The 26,430-nt window shown below is 38.0% G+C and overlaps 1 protein-coding gene and 1 long non-coding RNA gene across 2 annotated transcripts; one reads left to right on the forward strand and one right to left on the reverse strand.

Moving 5' to 3' along the window:
• On the reverse strand, positions 1 to 23,999 carry ppl (periplakin). The gene is made up of 22 exons (XM_067488228.1): positions 23,797 to 23,999; positions 19,578 to 19,677; positions 17,984 to 18,138; positions 17,551 to 17,671; positions 16,216 to 16,341; positions 15,089 to 15,130; positions 14,437 to 14,598; positions 14,054 to 14,161; positions 13,651 to 13,746; positions 13,420 to 13,542; positions 13,184 to 13,330; positions 9,789 to 9,940; positions 9,530 to 9,639; positions 8,005 to 8,162; positions 7,720 to 7,898; positions 7,443 to 7,581; positions 5,248 to 5,441; positions 4,759 to 4,909; positions 4,588 to 4,671; positions 4,365 to 4,481; positions 3,203 to 3,295; positions 1 to 3,083 (listed from the first exon to the last, which is right to left on the reverse strand). The coding sequence occupies exons 1-22, from the start codon at positions 23,844 to 23,846 to the stop codon at positions 411 to 413; spliced, it is 5,280 nt and encodes a 1,759-aa protein (XP_067344329.1). The 5' UTR covers positions 23,847 to 23,999; the 3' UTR covers positions 1 to 410.
• LOC137105707 (uncharacterized) lies at positions 24,000 to 25,927 on the forward strand. Its single transcript, XR_010911849.1, has 3 exons — positions 24,000 to 24,138; positions 24,371 to 24,681; positions 25,518 to 25,927. It is a non-coding gene; the product is annotated as an uncharacterized lncRNA (long non-coding RNA).
• The last annotated feature ends 503 nt before the right edge of the window (positions 25,928 to 26,430 follow it).

A 26,430-nucleotide genomic window follows, 5' to 3' on the forward strand; every position in this document is an offset into this window, starting at 1 on the left:
TTGTTCTTTTGATTTTACTTTTATTGAAGTTTCCAAAGCACGCAACACAGATATGCAGTAGCTAAGCAAATTCCACAAATAAGTAAAACATTTAGTAACCTTGTCCTTTTTAAGTCAAAAATATGTTCTTGGCCCTAGTACCCATTCTAAGAAATTAAAGCTCAGCTTGAGAAATTTTTCCATACTACACGATGTGTTAGGTAGTTGGTTGTAACAACAGTAGGCTAATAGCAATCCAAATAATCATGCCAGTACCACAAAACCTAATATGTATAAGCAAATAAATACATTGTGTATTTAGGAGTCATAGATACACCAAGTTACCCGAGTATTTAACAATAAAAGGAAAGTAAAAAGCAAGGACACTTTTAAACAGAGATGGAAAAGAAACCTTCTTAGAATGTTTGAATTCACTTGGTCTTTCCTGACACCATTACACCAAACTCCTGGATGGAGATTTCTTTATTTAAGTATTGCTGAAGCTGGCGATTTGTTATGTGCCCAAGACGCAATGCATCATCGATGGAAAATTTTTTTCCTGATTTTCTGTCGTGAAGAACTGATGATTCTCCCTTGGGGCCCTTGACTGTGATCTCCTCCCAGTCACACTCCTGGCTCTGCAAGTTGACGAACATCTTCCAATCGATCAACCCTAGCTTGTAGGCCTCTTCTGGTCTCATTTCTTTACCTGTATCTGGATCAATGACAACAATAGACCTGCGAAGATGGCTTTCCCTCTGTTCCCTCTTCATTCTTACTGCTGCCAGGTTTTTCTGAAGTTTTTCAATTTCCTCATCCTTTTGGAGGGTTATGCCTCTGAGCTCTGCAAGTTCCTTTTGTAGCGAATCAAGCCTCAGCTCTAGGTTCTTTCCCTCCTCCCTTGGTGCAGAATCTGTGATAAGCCGAGTCTCTTTGCTTGTGATCTCAATCTCAGACCGAAGCTTGCGAATCTCATTCTGCAGCCTTTGGTTTTCTTGCTGGAGGCGGCTACTTTCATCACGGATGTAGTCTAGTTCTTTAGAAGATTTGGTGTTAGAGAACTCCATGTCAGAGAGCCTAGAAGTGAGGTTGGACAGCTCCTGTTCAAGTTCTCGCTTCCTCCTTTTCTCCTCTTCCAGAGTCCTTCTTAGATTCTCAATCTCAATCTCCGCCTCCGGGTCTCTCTCAACTTGGACTTTCTCAGTGCGGACAATTCTTTCCTTAACATCTATCTTCTCCAGGGTGAGTTGCTGCTGAATAAGAACATTCAACTCTTTCTCAAGCAAGGTACGTTTGTGCCTTTCTTCATCCAGCTGTAGTCTGAGGATGGAATGTTCCTTCTCCTGCTGGGGATCTTGCTGGAGGACTACCTTTTGTTTGACAGTAACCTTCTCACGGTTCTCTTTGTCACGGATCTCCAGCTCATTAAGTCTAACCCGAAGCCTTTGAATCTCTAATTCTGCATCACGTCGTGCTTTGCGCTCACGCTCCAGTTCTTCCAGTTGCAGATCCAACTCAGTTCTCTGTCTCTGCAGTTGGTAGAGTTCTGTTTTGAGACTCTCCTTTTGTCTCTGCTCATTGCTGATGTTCTGTGAAAAAGTGTCACACTCAGATCTGAGAAGAGGGTCCTCTTCCATTTTGACTACTTCCTGCTGAACAACTTTCTCACGAACCTGAGACAGATCCATCTTCCTTAGTCTGATCTTCTCTTCTTGGGCTAATCGTTCTCGCTCCAGATCGAGACGTTTCTGCTGTTCATCAGCCAGTTTCCTTTTGAGAGATTCAATCTCCTCCTTAGTCTTAGGATCTTCTCTGTACTGCAGTACTTCATTGACCACCTCTTTTGTCTGCACTTGGGGTTTAGTATCTTTCCATCTTTGAATTTCATCACGGAGTTGGCGGATTTCCATCTCAGATTTCTCAGTATGGTGGGTTTTGTCTACAATTTCATTTCTGAGTCTCTCCAGTTCTCTTTCAGTCTGTGGATCTATCTTGTACTTGATGACTTCTTTAATGATCTCTTTGACTTCTACTTGAGGCCCTCTGTTTCTCAGCATGGTCAGCTCATCTTGTAGGGATCTGAGCTGAAGGTCTGCATCTTTATAGCGCCTCTGATGCTCAACAAGTTCAAGCCGGAGATTGGCTACCTCATTTTCAGCCTTGGGGTCAGGACGGACAATTTCCCGAACTTTTTCCTGAATAACAACTTTAGACTTCTCTTCCTCTAGGCTGGTAATTTTTCTCTGGAGGTCAGTCTTTTCACGTTGTGATGATCTTCGTTTGGCCTTTTCATCTTCATACTGTCTCCTGAGGTTTTCAACCTCCCTTTCAAAGGTAACATCTTTCTCTACTTTCAGCACCTCCTTGATGGAAATCTTCTCCTCTGCCATTGCTTTCTCCTTCTCCAGCCTTCGTAGTTTCTCCTGAAGAAATTTCAGCTCATCCTCTAGTTGCTTCCTGCTATCTATTTCCTTTTGCTTCCTATCAAGGAGCAGCCGGTACTCTGTTTCAAGTTGGGGGTCATTCTGAACTTTGATCACCTCCTCTTCAGTGATCACCTCTTGTTCCTTGTTCTTCTCCTCTGCCAGTAGTGTCACTTGCTTTTGTATCTGAATGAGCTCATTGTCTTTCATCAGCTTCTGCCTTCTTAGCTCATCCAAGTCCCCCCGAAGTTTGCGCACCTCCTCCTCCTGTCCACGGTCTCTTTCAATTCTCAGGACCTCCTTCACTGTGTATTGCTGTGCCCCTTCTTTAACCTCCGTTTCAAGTCCACGCAGTTTTAACTTCAGTACTTCAAGGTCATTCTCCAGGACATGGGTAGTGCGACGCTCTTCTGAGAGCTTCTGCTGGACTTTGTGAACTTCCTCATCCAGCTGGGGGTCAGGAACCTTTTTGATCAATTCTTTTTTAACAATTGTATCCTGGGGCTTCTGCCCTTCAAGGATATAAATTTCACTTTGGATATTCTGAATTTCCTTGTGTATCTGCTCCCTCCTTTGTATCTCATCTTCAAGCTGCTTTTTAATTCTCCAAGGCTCTTCTCCTGGGGCAGCAGCATGTACTGACTTGACATTTGTAGACTGGATCAATGGGATCTCAGGTTGCTATACAGGGAATAAAAGATTTATTAATTGTTTTATATTCAACAATATTCTGGAAATAAAACATGTGTTATTGTTTTATATTTATTATTTCTTATTGCCATCATGTGAAAACATTTTACCTGTTTCAGGAGACTTTCTGCAAATTCAAGATTTTGCAACCTTTGCTTGTTCACAGCATTCACTTCAGTAAACTGAGCCTCAATAGCAGCTTCCTGTAAACAATGAAATAACATGTCATAGAAAGTGAATTTAGCTAATTCCTAATTTACTGCAGTGGTTCTTAACCATAATGGGTTATGGCCTTTCGAAGCAAAGCTACGTATACTTGCCACCCCTTATTGTGTGTCACAACCCTGTCCTTATGTTTAGTTTGTCGCAGCTTTATTTCCTGTCCTTGGCCTTTATTTTGTTGCTCCTCCTGTGTCACTTCCTCTGTATGGGGTCTTTACCTACCTTGTTTGCACTGATTTGTGTCACCTGTTCCCTTGTCCTTTTAAACCCGTCTTTTACTCAGTTCATTGCCAGTTAGTCTTTAGTCTTGTCCCTGTACCCAGTATTGTTTGTTTGTTTGTTTGTTTGTTTGTATGTGTTTGTGTGCATGCATGTGTGTCAGTTGCTTGCATGCTATGTCTGTAGTTTCCTGTTGGTTTGCTACGTCTGGTTTGGACTCTTGTTTTCCCGTTTTTTGGTCTAAGGTTTAGTTATTCTGTTTGTTACACTGTTTTCTTAAGTATTTCCTCCTTTTTTTGGCATTTAAGTTTGTGTTTGATTTATTTTGTTAGTTAGCACTGACTGTATTTCTTGTTCCTCCTTGTGGAGTGATTTTCAGTTGTGGTCACCTCCACTCTTTTATTTTTAATAAATACACCTTTAAGTTGAACCTCCGCTTGCCACTTGGGTCCTCAAACCTAGATTTTTGACAGTTGTGCGTTGCAAGCTGGTCAACAAAAAAACTAATATGTCATTTTAAATGGTTTGAATTAACTAGTTTTTAGGAGAATAAAGTTGGAAAAGTGGCTAGTATTTCATAAAAAAGCAAAGATTAGAGAAAAATCTGAAAAACTAAACAGTTTATTTTGCATAATATTTGTATTTTAATTTCAACATTGTTAATCCTTCATTAAACCCTTATGTTTCTCACGAGAGGACACAGGCCTCAAGATTTTTTAGTACTGCTACCAGGTTACTAGAGTTTATTTATGGAGGCGCTGATGAAGAAGAAAGTACTGTATGTCCTGTGTATTTAGAATACATCTTAAAAGCTTGACTGTTGTGCCTCACCTCTGTCTTAACTGTAAGAGCAGGGGATTCCAATTTGCTTCTCTTATATGTCTGAGGTACAAGTCCATCCTCAAGGTCAAGGATAGATCTGAACTTGTCTGTTTCAGTCTCGTAGTCCTACACAAGAGTCAGTAAAAAAATTACAAACCGTTATCTTTTTGCAAGGTATTTTTGCACATTGATGCAAGTGATGTAATGAAGCAAAATAATTTGACTGTCTTACTTTGATAGCTTGTTGGTACAGCTGGGCATTTTTTGAGACATTGTTCAAGTCTGACTCCTTTCTTGCAATATCAGAGAGCAAGTTCTGTATGAAACAGATAAGTTGTGTACATTGTTACAGTCAGTATATCCCTCTACATTCAGTATGAATCAAACCTGTTTTTTTTTTTACCCTCTGATTCTTGAGCTTGGTCTCCACTTGTCTAATGTCATCTGTTTCACGGGGGTCGTAGTTAGGGACACGAGACAGCCAGCTGTTCAAATTATCATAATCATTGCGGTAATTGTTGTATGCCATCTTGGCTCTCTGCAAGCTTTGAGACCTGAAACCAATAGCAAAATAGCTTTAACCCCATTAAATAGTCTTAAATAAGTTTAAATGTTTCTTTTTTGATAAATCCTATTGTTAGAGTTGGCTTAGGTGAATCTGAACCATATGCTGCAATAGACTTAGTCTGCTGGGTGACCCCCCCTTGATGTACTGTACTTCTCTTCACACTTTACACATTTATATGCCACTATTAACCCCTGCCTTCTTTCCCCCTATTGTTCTTCTCCTCTGTGTCCACTGTAATTTGGTTCTACACAAATATACAATATATGAATTTAATTTAATTGCTTTGGTGATGTAACGTTTCCCTCCTTGTCCTGAACGTCTAACCTGGTGTCGATCTGCCTGTTGAGGATGTTAAAGCGTTTGCTGAGCTTCTGCACATCAGCTTCCTGCCTCTCAATGTCAGGGCAGTGCTCTTGGAATTTAGTGGTCATGTTGTCACAACTGCTTTTAGCCAAGCGTAGATTCTGTTCAGTCTCAGAGATCGCTGACCTCTTGGACCTCAGGTCTGATGCAATATCCTGTAAGGACAGTAAATTATATAACTGAATATAAACAATACAATATATTATTAAGAGAGACATCAAAGACAGAAGGAAAGATTGTGTATAGAATCTTCTTTCTTTCTTTACCTGACACATGACTATTCTGTGTTTGCAATAATTCCACCACATATGTGTAATGTGTCTCCTATTATGTGTTCTATTGACACTGTTCTACCAGCCCCTGATACTTAGTATTGTAACGTGGGTTGTGCCCTAAATCTAAGGTTTAGCAGAGCTTGGTAGTGTCTCGTAGGCATCTCTGTATCCATACAGAGCTACACTGCTGAGAATTCAAGGCATAACTACTGTTTATAGAAATCAGTATTAGAATTATAGTGGCAAGGGGGCTTGGGTCTTTTGCATAACTAGGTTGTAACAGGTTGTTTGAACTACTCTTGCCTTCATCTGATCCAATCAGTCCATACTCTTCTGACTTCTGGTATCAACAATACATTTTCTTTTTCAGATCCATCCTTTGTAAACCTATGGCTGTACATGTAAATCTACAGTGATTGTCCCCACTAAGTCGGCCAAAAATCTCCCTCAGCAGCTCCTACTTAGCTCAACAAAATACAAGCAAAACTCATCAGCGCAATGATCCCACAATGATGGAACAAGCTACCAAACTCTGCATACACAGCAAACTCAGTCCCAATGTACAAAAAACCGCTGAACAGAACTCTTCTGCACCTTTTTATGTGCTTAAATCTAATAAAAAAAATAAATAAACTTCCTTTCTGCTCTTTCTTGCGCTTGCATCTCAAGAAATATAAACACTTTTCTGTTAGGACTTTGCTTTGATGTTTTTCATTGACTTTTTGCTGCCTTATACCACACTTGTAAGTCACTTTGAATAAAAATGTTTGCTAAATGACAAAAAAAAAAAACATAAATCCCAGTAGATCAGCAGCTTGTAGTTCCTATCTGGCACCAACAACCATGCCATGTTCCAAGTCACTTAAATAACCTTTCTTTCCAATTCTGATGCATGGTTTGAATTTCAGCAAATTGTCTTTGACCATGTCTACATGCCCAAATGCACTGAGTTACTACCATGCGATTGGCTGATTAGATATTTGCAACTAGCAGTTAAAAGGTTGTATCTAATAAAATGAACATGATGACGATAAAGAAATTCATAAAGTCTCATCAATCTCATGTCCTGTCACTGTCAATTTAAAAGTTGGCATTCAGTTTTGCCATGGTCAGTACATTTGATGTCAATGATGTCTGTAACAAGACTGATCGCTACATATGTGGAGATTTTTTATTTATCATGGTTCATTGGCTGCTTTCATGTGTTATTTTCTTAGTCTACACCAGGGGTCACCAACCTTTTTGAAACTGAGAGCTACTTCTTGGGTACCGATTAATGCGAAGGGCTACCAGTTTAATACACACTTTTGAAATAACAAATTTGCTGAATTTACCATTAATTATATGTTATTATTAATAATTAATTAAATTAATGATATGCATCTATGTGAAGGCACAGATCATGTTAATGATTTCTCACAATAACTTTCAAATGTGATTTAAAAAAGAATAGCAACAAAAAAATTAGATGCAGCTCATTAGTAAATGGTGCTATGGTGAGCTATTTTTAGAACAGGCCCACAGGCTACTCATGTGGTCCTTGCGGGCTACCTGGTGCCCACAGGCACCATGTTGGTGACCCCTGGTCTACACAATGACAAGTGAATTGCAAAATGTAAAACTTAAAGCAGGCTGAAATTTATGATAAAGCTTTTTTAAAGTGTCAAAGACAGCTTGATACAAAATTTCCTGTGTTTTTTTAGGTTCGCTATTCATTGCACCACCAAAAAAAAATGTTACTGGGTGTAACAGTACAAACATAGTAAATGTAGTACACACCCACAAGAATTTACTTCAAAGCACTTTTAGTGACTTTTAGTAAAAACAGAACCAGTATAAGTTATCACTCTCTAATGTGTTGCCATTAATCTCTGAGCTTACTCCAAGCTCCCGCTGTGTTTTCTCCAGTGAAGAGATGTCAGCTGGAGCAACCTCTTCCCTTGCCAACTTGTTCTCATAGGTGGAAAGGAAAGTCTTTGCATTTTGAAGAGATGTCTCCAGCTGGTTTGAATTCTTCAGTCTAAAACAAAGGTATGTGAGTAGAAATGTATGTTATTACACACATTTAAATTCCATGCTTAATTCAAACTCATTAAAAACTGATAAAAAAAAAATAGAAAAACCTATACTGAGATATTGTAAACGTAAAGTCCCATACTTCTCCTGAGAGCACTGAAGAAGCTGCTCAATCTTGGTGTACTTTTTGTTGGCCTCATCCACCTTGCTGTTAAGCTGAGGAGCACTGGCACACTTTGGATTTGACACCAAGAAGCTCTTTGCCTCCTGTACTTTAGAGGTCTTCTCTGGTTCAATCTTATTGACAGCTGCTGCAATTTCCTGAAGGGAAACATCCTGGTTGGTGAGTAAACTGCATATACTCCCTAAGTTTTTTAAACTACAAACTGCATTTAGGTGAAATAACAGAATTAATTGGCAGGCATACCCTCATATCCTGAAGACGGTCAGCACTGTCCTGCAGTGGCCTGTTGATCTCTAGCGGTGGGCGCACACGAGTATAAATGGCCTTTTCCTGTTTGTCCAGGTCACTGACAACGTTGTCCAGACTGGCCATCATCTGACGACACTGCTGCTCCTGTTTGTCTGGGATCGCACCAAACACAGCACACATTTTTACAACAAACAATCTGGGTAGTAATTTTACAGTTCATACATGATTGGAACTGTAATTTAAGGTTCCATATTACCCTTGTTAACCTGTGCCATTTAAACTATCTTAAGAATAAGCTAGACTATCTATAACCCACAAGACCAAAAAAACAATACTAAAGGACCATGATCTTTGGACAGCATTGAAATAGAAATGCTCTGATAATTAACAATTTAAAATAGACTTGTTATCAGCAGAAGTCAGTTCAAAAGTCAGCATCTGTGTTGCTGTGTGGGTTGTATTAATGAAGGCTATGCAGCTTTGTTATCTGCTAAGGCTCCATTAATGCTGAATGTGTATACAGTATACAGACTTTGGAGAAATATAGACAGTCATCTCGAGACATCTTTTTCAGGGAAGGTGTTGTTTATTTCTGCAACACAATTTAAAACCACATTCTCCACATATCACAGCATGGCTTAGTAGTAAAAGAGTCCAGGTGCTAAACTGACCTGCCTGCAGTTTAGACCTTTCACCCACTAAAAAATATTAGAAGCATTATGAGGTAAATATATGAGAAGCAGCAGTAAATATTGCCTCTGTTCCTACTTTTTTTTGAATGCGTTGCTGGCTTCAAAATCAAAATTAGTAAATATTTTTTCAAAAAGAGCAGTGTTAAGCCTCTTTCCTTTATTATCTCCAGAAAATGTCTGGTGAAACCAGCTGACATTACACGTTTCACACACAACATCCAAGTCACGGAAGAAACTTAAGAACTTGATTTCAGTGAGGGGTCAGCATGTACAGAACAGTACATCAGAGCCATGCATTTATAAAAAAGAAAGACGCTGTGGCAGTCGACTTATAGAAAATGTTATCAACATTCCCATTCCTCTCTTTAAATCCTCCCAACAACAGAACAGCATGCTTCATACATGCTATCTAATGCACATAATGCACAGACTTTGTACTACAGGGACTCGCACTTACACTACACAACACCTAAAAAGGTGGAGTTTGGGTGACACACCTTTTGGCTGCATGCACTGTGCATTACTACAGTTTGAGGGAAGCTACTTTAAAACTTTAAGTACTGACACAATAAGCAACTCTTTACTGGAAAGAGTCAGACCCCAAGCATTTTTTACAATTATTTGGCAGTGATGTGCTGAAACAATTAATCCTTTTTATGCAGTATCAAGGACACTAATAACAAGCTCAGAGACAGGACCTCAATATTACAATCCTACTTGTTGGATACTCTAGTTCTCTGTTCTTTCTTATTGAGTAACTTTGAGTTGGCAAAAAAATCCATGAATATTTAAAGTTGCATAAAAGCTGAACCTGATGTGTTCTGTACCTGTAGCTGTGCCAGTTCCACTCTCCTTCTTTAACTCATCAAAGCGTTTAACAAGAATTGCCTTGCTGCTTGCCATCTTCTGTTTGACAACTCTTTGCTGGCTGGCCAGGCTGCAACACACAACAATGCCAACATAACATATGAGATATATGATACAGCTTCACTGTAAAAACAAATCTTATGCCATCCAGTCTTTCTTCAGGTCGTAAGTTTTTTCCACAAATATATGTTTGTACACTCTTACTTTGTACACACTCACTTGTCAGAGATGGCCACTGCTTCTGGGTCAGTGGGGGGAATTATGAAGCAGACGGCTGGGGCAGTGAGTTTACGTCCAGCTGCTTCCTTCACGTCCCATTTAGCCCCGTTGTTCCGGAGCAGAGTGTACCTCTCCCCACGCAAAATCTGCCCCTGCAAGCATCCAACAAATAACAATGTTTCCTCTGCTAGTAGATCAGTAACAATAAAGTTATTGTGTAATGTAAAACAATCACATCACACCTAAAAACAAAATACAATCTAACTACATTATGTAAACTTTTTCTAGATCTTTTATGCTTTTATTTGACATCAGACAGTATAGAGAGACAGGAAACCAGGGTGCAGGAGAGGGACAAGTATGACATGCTACAAAGACCTACAAGTTCAGACACAAACCATGGACATTGTAGATACACAGTATACGTCTTAACAACTCAACTACTAGATGCCTAATTATGTGACTTAAAAGATATTTTTGTAAAAGGGACGCTCCATAACTCTCCATATCCATAACTTCATATCTTATTGTTGATAAGTGCTATCAACATGATGTAAATATTCTCTTGCAAAGGTCTGTGAGCGATGCCTTCCTATGCCAGTGTGAAAGGGTCTCTTGCACATTTGCGCATATCTATGAGATGCCATGGGCTTTGACATGTTGTAAGTGTTTGACGTCTGATTTCAAGTCCTACGCTATAGCTAGCTTCATTATCGAAGTTGCATCAGGTGTTCAGGTATTAGTCCAGAAGTATAATATATATTTTAAAAATAGATTGAACAATTACAAAACAATCACATTAAATTAACCAACACTATTCTTATGTACAGTACAGACTAGTATTACTACTAATTCAGACAGAAATGTACTTTCTTCCCACTACATTTCTTTGACAGTTTTACTTCTTTGCAGATGCAACATCTTAATACAAAATATCAACAACTAATAAATTAAATAGTATTATCAATGTTTACCAAAGAATTTTGTGGGACAGTAGTGGGTGGACCTCAGACTCTCTAGGTGGGTCCAAGAGCATGGACATTTTAAAGTTAAAGGCATCAATCAGGTGCACTTTGAGAGTACTATTAAGAGGCTAGAACTGTGTGCACTATTGAGTACTGCATACAGTACCCAAACTATAAGTGTGTACATTTTGAGTTTTGAGTTTTTTTTACACTGTATGTCCTTCCTGCCACAACTCTACCATTTCTATCTGGGCTCTGGACCAACGACAAAGTCGGGGTCACATCTGGTGGGATTCGAAACTGGCGGCCTTCGGTATCCTAACCCAACGCTCTACCACTGAGCCACCAGGCACGCTAATTTTTTTGTCAGAGTAATAATTTTATCATAAATACATTGGTTGTATTGTTATGGAAGCAGTGTATCTGATTATATTTATATTTGGGGGCACTGGAAATATTTTTATAGGCACAGTTATTTATCCAACCTGAATTGAGTATTAAACTCGTTAATCTGAGTCTATCAAATGTTAGTACAAAGATGTGCAGTATAAACTGAAAAAATAAATATATTGTATAAATAGCAACAAAAGATCAAATTTATAATATGTAGAAAAGACACTTTGCTTTGGCACTACAGAAGCTGTTCACCCTAAATGGTCAGTGCAATGATGCATCTAACCTCATGAAGGATCTTTGTTTTACACACAGTGGTGCCATGCTACCTGTTTCTCTACTGACATGCAAAAAAGGAAACTCACCCAACAACCTTTTCAGTTTAGCATGTTCTCAGTTAAAGTCATGCAATTGCCTTTAAGTAGTAACAGCTGATCGGAGCTGCCTTTGACACTTAAACCAGAATAAACGGTGATTACGACTGGCTTTAACACAAAGCTGCTAATGTTAGATCAGTGTCAGAACCGTAATCAGAATCACTTGCAGGCTGTAGGTCAAGTCCATAACATTAATAATGTTATTATTGGAAACAGACTGACTGCCTGGGAGTAAGACATGTTTGCCAATGCAACAGGGCAAAACACATTGTTAGAGATCTTTTATGTTATTAAGCGTATATATTTTTAGGTAACAGTCAAACTGTGGTGGTAGAATTAGGCTATGGCAGGCTGCTACAGTCTCTGTAATTAATAAGAAACACTGGTATTACGGCGGATTATGCAAACTAATAGTACAAAAAATAGTCAACACTATGTTTACCAGCTGCAAAATTAGGCATCTTTACACACTAACAATCCACTAAAATAATATATTTAGATGCAGTCATACAAACTGAAGCAGAGTTTACTAGTGGCAATGAACAATTGCCACAACAACAGAAAATATGGGCTGGTCTGTCTGTCAGTGGTTGATAGATTAAAAAAACCTCCAGTTACAGCACAGCATCTAAAGAAACATGCTCAATACAACATCACGACAGAACTAGAGCTTAGCCTGAGCCCAGCAATTTGTTGTTGCTATGGTTAATGTAGCATTAGAGGGCCCTTTTTTATGTATACTCCATTGGGGGACTACCTTTCGTAGACATGTATCCTTGTGGATTACACTTCGGTCACCAATAAACTCGTAATCAGTAAGGTCAACCTAAGAGCCAACCTAAACATGAAGAGCTTTGCTATGTCTAGGTTAAAGAGCTCCATAGGCTTTTACTCAACGCACAGACTTCAGATTAGCTGTGTTCTAATCCTCAGGGGTTTTAAATAAGATACTTACTCTCAGCCTGGTCTCTCTTCTTAAGAGATTTGAATACATTACTGCAGAAATCACAAAAGCCTAGTATTTAGGAAGTAAAAATCTATACCAAGGTCCATAAAAATCATACAGTGGAATATTTTTAAATGTTATAAAATACATTTGTTACTGTACATCAGGCACAATGTATTTCCACATATTTCATAGAGCATATTTAACAAAGTTTCATTTAAATAAGTTTTCAAATAGTTTTTTGTACAAAATTCTAAAATTCTTAGGTTAAGGTGTAAAGAATATGCTGGAAACAACTAGGGACTGCCACACAGTTTGCCTTCTCTAGCCACCTTGCTGTGCCATTGCATACACTCATATTAGCCACTATAAAATCAACATACAGTTCAAAATCTGACCTGAATCCTCTTGCCAGACATTTTTGTGTATGTACCTTTGGTGGACTGGACTGTCTGTGTGACCTGTTTGAAGGCATTTTCTCAAATAAAACATACATAAGATTCCTAAAGAGATTTGTTTCAGGTACGTGCAAATAAATTTCTTCAAAGACCTACTATTCTGCAACGTAAGCTATTTTGCTGAGCACAGATGTTCATTCCATCCAATTTGCCTAAATGTAAACTAAGATTAGTGGCCACTGTCACTATATGTGGTCTCAGTAATGTAAGTAATTACAACTGGCAAATATATTGATTTCAACAACACGGAACATACCTCATCTGTGTCAAACTCACACAGAGCTTCAATGGGGAGCAGCTTCTGAGGGGTTTCTCTGCGGTACTTCAATGGCAACACCTGCAGGCTGCGCTTCTGAAGAGCCTTGACCCGTTCATCAAAGTTGTCCATGGCTCTGGATTGCTCCTACACACACAGCAAACAGGCATATTTAACAAATGTAAGTGTATTTAATTAATCTTTCCTATCTATATTCAGAAAAAACAAAGGCTCACATCCAGCTCTCTGATCAGACCCTCCATCTGATATACGTCCTTAAACTCTGGGTTGTACTTTTGGTTGACCTCTGTTTCCAGCCGCTTCAGCAGGTCTTGTGTGTCACGTGCTTCCTTGTGGAACTAACCCCAAACAAATACACATACAACACTGATGTAATTAAAAATTATTCATTGTTCAAAATTTAGAGTAGTTTCCTGTGAATTGTCATTAGTTCCCATTTATCTAACCTTATGATACTCATCCATGTGTTTAAGGTGGTTTTCCTCACAGATTAACAGGTTCAGATATTCCTTCCAGTCAGCGTGCACTGCTTCCATATGAGCCTGAAAACAACATGAGTGAGCATCTGATTAGTAGAATTTAAGTTGTTTCATGTTTTCATATGTAAAGTACAAGTGGACTAGAATGCTGTATTTTAATGGAGAAATAAACATCATATACAGACATGACAAATAAAACTTAGGACTGGATGATTCTCAGGCAAGTTCTGTAGTTATAATGTACATCTTTTTATGTTGGTTTAATCCTGATGGATATAGGTATAAATTATTTTTCTATAATGTGTAAATTACACTAACCCTAAACAGCTAAACATCATGAAAGGATCTGAATGGAGTAAACAGGCTTTACCTCAATAACATTCTTCCCTGGATGCTCAGACCCAATCAGCTTCTCTCCATCATCATCCAGCTTGGTGATGGTGGCCTCCTTGGACTCCAGACATTTACTAATGAAGTTCTGTTGAAGCAAGACAGATGTGCTCAGTAAATTGATGAATGTAGAGAGTGATTTGTCTCCTAATAATGATGCAAGTCAAAAACTTAATTTTCAAAGCCATATGCAGCTGGAGGAAACTGCATCTAATACTGATTTTGGGAAACCACAGGGGATCAAATAGACCTACATTGTTATATAACTATATAATAAATTGTAATATAATATTTTATTTCCTTATATATGTTACCTTTATGAAGCATGATTTTATGTGTGGTGTATGACCATCTCTTAGCTACCTCATACTGCCTTTGGCGGGCCGGGTAGTCCAAATTAGTGTCACTCCAATCATAGTTTATCCTCTCTTCAGCTTGTTGGTCCATCCAATACAGCTCATTTGTGCAGCGCTGCATGTAGTCCCGCAGGCTTAGCAGGTTGTGCTGACGAGCAGTGGAGCTGGCCTAGTCCAAGAAAAAAAATGGTTCAATTGAGAAAAGTATATTATAAATATCAATCATTAACAACATACTCTGTAAGTAGTGTTAATCTGCTGAACCTTATTGTAAGTGATTACAATAAAGTTCAGTAGACTAAGGTAAATTTAACAATTTTAAGGGATTAACAAAACTAAGTAATGTCAAATTTAGAGCCTGTAAGAGCCTGTAAGAGCTGTCATTTTAATTTAAAAAAATGTGAAAAATCTCATATAATGTGGTTCAACGATGGCCTATAATAGCAAAAACCTTTTACGTTTTAATTAATTTGCAGTCACAAAAACAACAGTAACTGTCCAGCAACACTGTAGGAGAATGATACAGCTGCACAAGTGTAAATAAATACTAGAAACACACAAATTACACATCTCCAAGGAAAAAGAGCAAATTTCAATTTGTATGGTGGGTTTCTGTGTTTGTATGTGTCTGAGTATGTGTGTCTGTGCATGTTTATTACCAGCAGTTTGTTGTACTTCATCTGGAGGCTGCTGACATATTCCTAAAGAAACAGAGCAAACAGGGAAAGTGAGAACAAGACAAACAAGACAAGAAACTAACTAATGGAAAAATGCGCACTGCAGTTTATCCTGAGTAAAAACTACATTTACAATTTCTGAGAACTCTTTGATTAACAACTACAATATATAAATAAATAATTTATAATAAAAACAGTATTTACAACTAATTATCAGCAACTCGTTAAAATGGTTCTGTTTCTGCTTTGTCTTTAATAACTTTTTATTAACTTTGTTTCATTAAATTATTTTGTAATTAATATTACTATTCAGCTAAAACAAGGTTGAAAGATATTATTTAAAAATCTGTAATTTTACTTTTACCAAAATATATTTAATTTCAAGCATTTTACTTCGTTACAATTTAAAAAGCCTCTGTTACTGAGTAAAAAAAAATCTGTAACAGGTTGAGATAACAGCTGATTGGAAAATTCAATCTAAATGCCAACCTAAGAACATTTTTTAATATATATTATTTTATTTATTTTAATATATATATATATTTTTTTTTATTTAAATTAAAAAATATTAATTAGTGATCTGAAGTAAAGACTGACATGTATAATAATAATGATAATCCTCCTGACTACCTGCATTGTATTAGAAATGACAAAAAAGCAACTAGTAATATTTACTCAAATTATATTTTTTATTTTACTTAATACACTGTTGGAATAAAGTTGGAATAAAATATTTAGCTCTTCTCATTACATTATTGTGACAATGTGATTTATTCTTGATAGATAAAGTGTATTATCTTCTTAAAACTTTATTGATCAATCTCTTACAATCGCTTACAATATTACATTGAAAAATAAACCACAATTATCCTTTGCAAAAAAGATGAATGTATCTGAAAATTATTTCAACTTTATGAGCAACAGTGCATTTATTTATTTTACTTAATATGTAAGAACTATTTTAGTACAGTAACAGTACATCTACTCGAGTGAAATAATTTTGCAATCTTTCCAAATATAATAAAACCTAAACCAGTTTATGGTCACTATTAATCACCAAAATTGATTACACTTGATTTCATTTAGTTCTTCTGGTTTTTTGTTTGTACCTTGTCACCACCACTGGAAATGTGAGGAGCAAGAGCCTCCACCTCACTGTGGAAAATGTTGTGTTCCTCCACCTCATTTTCCACAGTTGGCAAGTCCTGACCAAAGCCCTTATTGTTCAAGTTATCCTGGGGAGGGAAACAAAATGAGACACCACAGACAGTTTTAACATGGTCTGGCTGACCGAAAATATCTTTTCTATAATACTGCTATAATACTTTCTATAATACTGCCTAAATGACCAAGAAATATATGTAAAAAGACTTTAGTTGTTCATAGTGTACGAGCAGAGGCTTGAAGTATGGCCATTAGCAGATCTCATCCTTGAAAGGGAGTTTTTGATCATTTTGGGGGGATGGGAGGTGCAGATGGGTAATTGTGTAAACTACTGCACTCTTAGGGTTTCAGAAACACGGATAACCCACACTCTGTAGTGTCATTGAATGTCCCTACACATATGTCACTCTACACCTTCTACATAGACACAGTGTCATTTTCTTCTTCTAAGGATAAAATTTCTTAAGAGATGATCTTTTTAAAAATTAATTATATTTTAAACAAATATGAGGTATACCGCATAAGTTAACCTTCTTTGGAGACGGACAGAGATTTTCTGTGAATAGAGACAATTCACTGTTGGTTTTAATGTGTATGGTGATACTATAAATGTGGAAAAGTTTAAAAATTACAAAAGTTATCCATGTGAATGTAAGTGTGAACTGTTGTCTGTCTGTATCTATCTATGTAAGTTGGGCCTGAGATAGATTGGCAACCTGTGGTGGACACCACCTCTCACTCTTTAACAGCTGGGATAGGCCCCTGCACTCCTGCAACCTTTCACAGGATAAGTAGTTACATGTTTGGAGAAGATTTCTTTTAACACTAAGCCTATACACAGAAGGATGTGATAAAGAGAAGAAATGACTAGTTACTAAGATGTGCTATATAATTTGTTGTCCCTGGAGAGGTTGGAATTCTGGGATGTAATTCATTGTAGGATAACAGAGGTTATCAGGGTCAAAGTAATGGTAAATGTTCTTCACTTATATAGCGCTTTTCTACCTATTGGCACTCGAAGCGCTTTACACTGCTTCTTATTCACCCATTCACACTCACAATCACACACACACCGATGGGGGAGCTGCTATGCAGCTGGCCAACACTCACCGGGAGCAACTAAGTTGGGGTTCAGTGTCTTGCTCAAGGACACTTCAACATGTGACCAGAGGAGCCAGGGATTGAACCAACAACTGTGAAATTGGTGGACAACTTCTCTACCTTCCTGCACCACAGTCCACCACAGTGGCACTCTGTGTGTGTACAGACATGCTTCCTACCAGTTTCTCATCCATCATGTTGCCCCAGTTGATGCTAGGCATCCCCTCAGTGCGGACGAGGTGGTAGATACGGTCATGGTCCTCTCTCAGCTTCATAACTCTCTCACGCAGTTGCCTCATGCTGAACACACAAACAACACGCACGCACACACACACAGTTGTTAGGGGGTAATACTTCACCATGAACAACACAATTATATAATTTCATTTGCTCTCTCTCATTACACTCTTCAAGTGCAAATAAAACTCTGAGAATTGTTTAATTGTTTATTTGTTTAATTTAACTGTTTAATTTAAGAGTTAATTGTGCGTCATAGGGTCATCATAGTACTTGCATTAACAGTGTTAGTATTATTGTAGTCTGTATATTTTCTGAATGGGACAATATAGTCTTCATGTAACAGAAGAGACCCAGAAGCTAAGTACTACTTACTCCTGCTCTATCATCTCAGCCTGTGGGTGCTGGAGGCGCTTTGCATTGGCAGCATCCTCATCCAGGCCAACAAGTAGATCCAGAGAGTTAAGGATTCTCTTGTTGGAGTCATCTTGATATAAAGGTTGCTTCCCCTCATTGATCTTATTCACATCCTGCAATAAAAAACATAGAATGTAACAAAGTAAATAAGGTGTAGTCAAACACTGCTAGCTAATTTAAACATACATCATGAAGTTAAGGTTTTGTGCCGAGGGTGTTTCCTCCCAAATGCCAAATAATGTATCCATGAAATCTTTTAATTACAGTATATAGTGGGGTTTGTACTGTAGTTTCACTAAACGACCAACAGGGGGAGCCATATGGAAGCAGCATGCAAAGAAGAGGAGAAAAATGGGGACTTAAATAGAGCAATGTCGAAGGTTTGAACAAGCTAGCCCAAACATACTGTTCACTAGACTGAACTTAACCAAGTTATTAATAAAATATGATGAAAACAATTTGTGAGCTAAGTTAAAACTGATTCAGGAACAGCTCCAAAAACATACAACAATATACAATCAATGAAATCATTTTGTATAAACATTCAGCTTCACATGAATACTCATCTTTAAACAGGAGTAATTAGGTTTATGTTAGAAACAAAACCACTGAATGTTTCAAAGTAACAAGAGAGAAACCCATGCTATTATTCAACTTTCAGATAATGCTGTAAGAACACAAAATAATTGAAGGACTTCCAGATAGTGTTTGTGGAGCCTGACCTACACTTTGGAACAAAAGTCAAGCGAAGTCAAGTGATGCTGCTTCTGTTTTAAACATTATTTTCAGAAAGTTCTCTCACAGCAAGAAGCTCACTTGTTAAAATCTTGGCCAGTCAACTGGCAGGCTCCTTTATGGGTGGAGTTTGCATTTTCAGCGTGTTTAAGTGGGTTTTGTGAGGGTATTGTAGTTTCCTTCCCCCCATCCCTACGCTTACACACTGGGTTAAATGTTAACTAAAACTGTCCATAGGTGTAAATGGTTGTCTTTGTATGAAGCCTGAGAAAGATGGCAAGCTGATCAAAACCGGAAATGCAATCACAAAGGGGCTCAAACTACCAATCTTCTGATCCAAAGTCAGACAGACACTTTGTCCATTCGGCCATGTGGTGTAAACATAATTTCTTTTCAGCAGACTAGTGGATAGGTAGGCCAACTGAGGAAGGGAGACTTGACAGCATTGAGACATCCATTAATGTGAGATTGTCTAAACATTCTTTGACATCATTCTGTGAGTGAAGTAGTGACAGTCCATGAAAGTTACTACTTGTTAATGAGAACTTTCTAAGGAAATCCAAATATTATATATATCTGTAGAGAAGGATGGATGGGAGCAATGTGGTTGTGGTTCCCTTTAAATTCCTCTGCAACACTGGCTAAACTTATTAACTAGGAGGAAAATGCAGGTGATGTTTTTCATTTATTTCACAAAACCCTGCCAAAGAATTTTATTACTTCATTATTTTTAATTAGATGAGTGTGGCAACTTATATTAATTGCTAATCTCACTAGATCTCTGGAGCTGTTTGGAGACATAGTTATCAAAGTGTACCTTGTTGAGGTTCTGCTCAACATCATAGATGTTCTTCTCAACTTTATCGGCATTCTTCTGTAGCTTCTCAATCAGAACACTCAGTTCTGTGGTGGGAGCACTGAAAGACAGAAATCAACCGTTACAACCACAAGCTGTCATGATATTTCACTTTTGTTTTCAAAGGTAACTAGTACACATTCTAAGGTATATGTCAGCATCACTATTACAAAACTATCACAAAGGTCTTTTATTCTTTTTATTCTTTACTCTTTTAGCTTGAGAGGTTTGCTAACCTATGTATAGATGAACTTGACTGATGATTAATCTATATGTATTAAGGAAATGATGTTTAATAGAGAAATTATTGAAAACTATCTAATCAAGCATGTGCAACTTCATTCACCTTCTCAAATGTGATGATTTTCTCTTTTTAGTGAAGACCACGGATGTTCACTGATGTTCTCTTTTTAGTGACCAGTGAACATCCTGCTCTTTTTTGGAACATCAGTACTTCTGTAATAGAGTACCTTTTATACATTTTATATACTAAAAATTAACAATGATAGGCCCAACTGTCATATCTATGAGATTATTGTACAGTCATTAAGACTTGATGAGCTACAATCTGACTGCTTTTATTAACCAGTTTATTCCTTCTAAACTGTCATGCCTAGTAGATGACTAAAACGAATAACACTCATACTACTATGTAGCTCAGTCGGTAAAGGCAGTCATCCAAGGACCACAGGGACAGTGGTTCGATCCCCGGCCCCAGCCATATGTTGAAGTGTCTCTGGGCAAGACACTAAACCCCTAACAGCCCATTCCCCTCCACAGCTGTGCAGTGCCAGTCCAAACCCCCCCCCAAAAAAAACTCATGGGGTAAGTGGAAAGGACAAAAAAAAAAAAAAACTATTTAAAAAAAATGCATTATGCAATAAAGTGCCAGACATGAATCTGACTGGATTAAAATGTACATAAAACAACAACTATTAATATAACATTTATATTTTTATTGCTGTAAATGCTGTGTAATTTAAATAAACTTTGTGATACAATAGGTAAGGATAGTAGGGGGCCATGTGGATCAGTGGTAGAGCATTGGGTTGGGATGCAGAAGACCACGGGCTTGAATCCCACCCCATGAGGTAGTCACCGAGGGCAACATGGCTGCCGGTTCCGAGCCAAGATAAAAATGGGAGGGTTGCAGCAGGAAGGGCATAAACACACATTCCAAATCAATGTGCAGAACATGTTCTGCTGTGACAACCCCTGAAGGGACAAGCTGAAAGCTGTTTATCTTGACAGTAGGTTAGGATACTGAGGTGAGATATGCAGATTTATAACAAAAAGTTCATTTCTTAAAGTAAAGAAAACAAGCCAACCATTTTTGCCTCAGATAATGCAGCAGCCACACTTTGTCCAATAACTGTGAGTAAGTATTATTGTCAAAAAGGCGTGCCCCAGTACATGTTCAGATGTTCCTGTGCCACTAATAGTGTATGAAGATTCACTGACAAGCTTTGCTTAAAAAACTTTATCCTGGTCATATGAGGAATTGTTTGTTATTTTGTATAAATCTGACCAATATGTTGTGGCAGATGGTGAGTAGTGATAGTTGCATCATTTTTCATTAGCTTTTACGGTGACTTAATAAGTACATTACCTTACTAAAACTTTATTTAATAAACCTGTATACTGATTGGGTTGTGTCACTTTAAATACTTTCTTGAAGGGATTTCTTTAATCAATTTGACACTGCAGTGTTTATAATGTTCACCATAAATACATGTCTTTGAGTCTAACTTCTAAACTTTTTTTTGTTGGTGTGTCTATGTTTATGTGCAGCACTGACAGACATTGAAAACATTTAGTCCATGTCTGACAATTCAAATCCCACATCTCTTTATACGCACATTCACACCGATTAATCAAGTGTACAGTAAGACATATTATGCAACATCTACTGAATGCTCACTGGACACTAACTTTCTCTTTGAAGCCCTCGCTGGTTTTATTAAGCAGAAACAGAATTCAAAAAGTTCTCAAAGAGTTTCTCAAAGAGAAAGAGTTTTGATTTCAAATAGTACATTCTGTAGATTAATGAAAAGCAACTATCTTTCTGTTGCTCCCCATTCAAATAAAAAATACCCTGATTGAGTTTTCTGTTACATTAGAACTCGAGCCCAGGATAAAAAATACAAACAGACTCTGCCTTTTTTTTTAAAAACCTTCAGAACATCAGCTTCTTTTGTAAACACAGTACCAATACTCCTTTAAAGACTGCATGTCTCTGAGTCACATATGTATATTTGTATTACAACTACAAGACTCCATGTATGAGTAAATATGGGATATCAACTGGTTGGTAAATGCAAGGCAGTTGCCAATAATATTTCCTTGCAGGATTTTGCAGGATTAACAACACCGGTTTGTAAAAAACACTGGGCAGGAAAAGTAATGGCTTTTGTTTTACAATTCAAAAGTGCAAGTGTCTAGCAGTCCCGTATACTGTGATTAAAGCTGTGTTTGGAATGGTTGGATAACTGTTGCATGACAACAATAGTTTACTGGGAGGCTCACTGGCTCTAATTTGAATGTTTTGGTTGTGTTTCTTTTGAGAAAGAACTAACACTAGAGAGAAAACAAGTCATGTGTAATTACAGGGAGATGGTAAAATTAAAACCAGACCTCCCCAGCATTAAGTCATAGAGGGGTGGAGGGCTGCTGCTTTCATTGAACATCCTAACAAACTTGGAGCCGTGCTCTGTTTAAGCAGCCTGATTTCCAACAATATTTTGAAGTTTAGGTTACATTGACAAAGTATGAGACAACAGACTCCAAACCAAATGGCTCCATGCCCCATTGTGTCTTTGTAAACACTTTTATTTCTATTCACATTGTTCCTCTGTCCAGAAGGCCCACTCAGTGTTGTCTAGATGTAGAGAGGATTTATTCTGAAATTTACAAATCCCAGTGCCTTTTCACTACCTACTATCCAACATTTTAAAAAGAGGTCTGTATTTAAAAAATGTAAAGGAAAGCAGAAATTCACAGTTGACGCCTGGGGTGATCCAGCCAGCTTTGCATGTTGTGCTTTGACTTTAGTCTTAGTCTCATTCATACTGCTCATGCCGGTTTCATGCACCAACTAAAAGATGAATAGTAACAGCATGAACAGAAAAAAAGAGTATAAAGCTGCAATATCATGAATGCATTATTTGGCAATAGTTATAATACAATTATATTGTAATATAGTAATGTCTTATGTTCACAAATGCATCCTGATTGTCACCTGTCACCTGACTGCAATTATTTCCATAGCAAGAACTGAAGAAAAACTTAACATTGATATGAAAATGATTCGGCACTAAGAATAGTGACTTAGTAATCATAACTACATTCAGCCTATATATAACTATCCACATTTTCATTTCCAGGGCAGAAAATCTGAATTATTTCTCATGAGTTAGTAAAACTCTGTGAAAACATCAAAACAGAGGGACTTGGCCTAATATAATATATTGTGAAAGAGGCTCCAAGAAAGTCCTCCTGCGTTGTCTTTCTGGAAAAAAAACAGCCGTAAACTTATCAAACCTGTTACTGCAACTTTACTACATAGCCTACCACACCCTCACTTGACTGGAAGCGTCCATTAAGCAATCGAATTCATTTTTGTTCTAAACACAAGTCCAACAAAACCATCTGATTTTATCTACAATACCCAATATCCAAAGAAATCATACAGTGGTCAGAATAGTCTCTGGTAAATAATCAGTCTGTATCTGTCAGTGGCCCATGTGTAACACTTCGCTTTGGCAGGTTCAACTCAGGCTCAAGACACTGTTTAAAAAAACGACTAAATGACAACGACTTTTTCCACTTAAACGTTATTTACTTAAACGTTTTTGGTGTTTCGTAAATATTTAGCTATATGATGTTTATTTCGGTAAGTCTGTAATCCACTTATTAATTAATCCAAGCATTAATGTATTATTCTGAACATAACAGATAAAGGAGCTCACTTACTGGCAACTAAAACCGAAATAAGACAAACTTCCATTTTTAGGAGAAGTTAGTACAGACAGGTATTTATGTGACTTTACCACAAAGCAAGTTAACTTTAAACAGGAAGGTTTGAGGCACTGAAGGTAAACACAGCAGAAACAAAGCACAAGCAGCAAGGCAGTGATGACAAGACGCCACAGCTGGTAGTAAAATAACGTCTCCTACTTACGTTGTTTTTGGTTGAGTTATGGCGGTGGACTTTGTCTTTTTCCTGAACATAGTGACAGGTCACCTTTCCGCGGGCTTCTGCCAAGAAAAATGTCACAGCAGGGCAGGTGAAAGTCGACTGTGTGAGTGTTCGCCTTTCTCGTTCCACTGCTCCCAGTGAGAATCTATCGTGTGTCAGATTTGTCCACACACCCCTCTCACTGCCAGAGATTCTCCACCCACAGACGCCATCGGACTGGATTCACCACTTCACTTTCCTTTGTGGGCTCACCCTGTACCTGCCCGCCAGCCCAGGAAAGGCGGGGCCACAGGGAGATACAACGCCCTTCACCTGATCGCCCAGGTATTTACAGCCAATCACCAAGTGTTACACTACCTGATGCAATAATATTCTATTAACCATTATAGCAGAGAAGAATATTTTTTTAATTGACATTTTAATGTAACAAAAACTCAAAGAAATGTAAAACAGTTAAAAGCTAAGTAAGAATGACTGTGCAGTTAGTGCTGTAGTGTAAACAGTAAACGGTCTAAATGGATAATGAGACAATGTCATGTGTTGCTCTACACCACAGATCAACCATAAATTCCTGATGGCAACATGGACACACCTTTAGTGTGTTTGGGTTGGAGAATTGCTTGGGAAGGGTGAGGTGGTGTGTGGCAATCAGAACTACACTGGCTGAACCAGTCAGACTTGACTGTCTCCTCCTGCATGAATGGTATCTGTGTTGTCCATACAGTATGTGTAGGGGTGTGTGTGTGTGTGTGTGTGTGTGTGTATAAGCATGGGTGAATCCATCCTTCCATCCATGTCATGTCATTGTCAGGTGTGTAATAGTGATACCATGACTCATCACAGAACTACTACGTTAACTACAAAGAGGTTGGTACATACATAACACTGACAAAGATGTTACACTTAACAGTGTGCTATTAATATGAGTATATTTATTCTATCCTGACTGACAATCTGGTTCTGGTTTGCCCAGCTAGGCCCTGCATGGGATCTTGGATGATTGTCACCACAATGGCAAAAATGTCAATTCATATTTTTTCCCCTGCTCATTTTGAGTGTCTTATGTCCACCGATGAAATAATACAGCCCTTCAAGACACCTATGCATTATTAAAACCAATTGAGTTGTCTGAGGAGCCTGTGTACCTCTGTAACTCTGTTCACATTCCATTGCAGGCATGTTAATGTTGTTGCTTGCAATCACAATACTCATTTTCCTACTTGACTGCACTGCTTTTAGAATAGTGGTTATGTATGCTGAAAAGTGGGGCCTGGAAGCTCAGTGGTAGAGTGTTGGGTTGGGATGCAGAGGGCAGCAGGTTCAAATTCTACCTCACCAAGTGTGGCTCGCCCAGCCACCAAGGGCGACACTGGTGCGATAAAATGGGAGTGTTGCAGCTGAAAGGGCATCCGGCATAAAATCACATGCCAAATAAACATAAGGATTTGTAGATGCATAGATGTAAAGGATAAAATGCAATATGGACATGAAAATGTGCAGGACTGTCATCATCTTTATAACAATGACTTAACAGTCATAATATTGTAAGTTAAATTAGCCAGCTGACCCACTGACATCAGGCAAACTGATCCTAGCATGTTTTTTGTTCTGTTAGGAAAATGTACATAATACATTGAAACAACACTTTTCAGCTCTCCTGTAGCTGCTCGCATCAGGTTCAAAGCTCTGTCTCTTGTCTACAGGGTGATCAACTCAACAGCTCCTGCTGACTCCCTCATTCAGGTCTACAATCCCTCCCATCTCCTGCGGTCTGCCAATGAACGACGTCTGGTGGTCCTAGCACCACACCGAAGAAATCAAACAAAACTCTTCAGCTCAATTATCCCACGATGGTGGAACGAGCTACCAAACTCTGCACGCTCAACAAACTCTCTCCTCATATTCAAAAAATTTCTCATCCGCACATTCTTATGCACTTAAACCCATAAAAAAAACAAAAACAATTTCTTTCCTGCTCTTTCTTGCACTTACATCTCATAAAATGTAAACACTTTTCTGATAGGACTTTGCTTTAATGATTTCTCCTTGACTTTTTTTGCTGCCTTGTACCTCACTTGTAAGTCAATTTGGATAAAAGCACCTGCTAAATGACTAAATGTAAGTGTAAAATGAAATAAACCAAAACATCTCATGACACATGTCACACCTGTGTAAAAGCTTCCAGTAGCTAACAGTGTCAATTTTAAAGCTTTGTTGGAAGTTGCTCAAATGGAAGGTGCTTAAACCTTTGTTTGTCGAAGCTGTCTTCTTAAATTTGCATTAGAATTAATTTGCTTCAGTACCAAGAATGAATTTGAGGCTCTGTTAAAGTCTTACATCCATAAAGTATAAAGCAATATTTCCAGTGTATAAATAGTGAGTTCTCAGTGGTTCGATCCCCGGTCCTGGCTATATGTCGAAGTGTCTCTGGGTGTCTCCCCCAGCAGTCTAAACCTATAGTAGCATGACTATAACTAACTATAAGCTCTATCAAAGAAGAAGAAGTTTTACGTGTAGTCTAGAGAGGGTGTCTGCTTCCCGAATCTGAACCACACACATTTGGTCAAGAAAGATAATTTTGATGTGCTGCAGTAGGCAGAAACAAGACTTTATGCA

The sequence above is a fragment of the Channa argus genome, chromosome 20 (genome assembly GCF_033026475.1).
Source record: "Channa argus isolate prfri chromosome 20, Channa argus male v1.0, whole genome shotgun sequence".
Lineage (NCBI taxonomy): Eukaryota > Metazoa > Chordata > Actinopteri > Anabantiformes > Channidae > Channa > Channa argus.

What these genes read in the sequence shown, in the direction of transcription:
- ppl (XM_067488228.1), bottom strand. Translation starts at nt 23,846, where the DNA reads ATGTTCAGGAAAAAGACAAAGTCCACCGCCATAACTCAACCAAAAACA. An exon ending in ATAACTCAACCAAAAACAAC is followed by an intron (nt 19,678 to 23,796) that starts GTAAGTAGGAGA and finishes TCTGTCTTTCAG; the next exon opens with TGCTCCCACCACAGAACTGA. An exon ending in GTGAGTTTGACACAGATGAG is followed by an intron (nt 9,941 to 13,183) that starts GTATGTTCCGTG and finishes GGATGCTTGCAG; the next exon opens with GGGCAGATTTTGCGTGGGGA.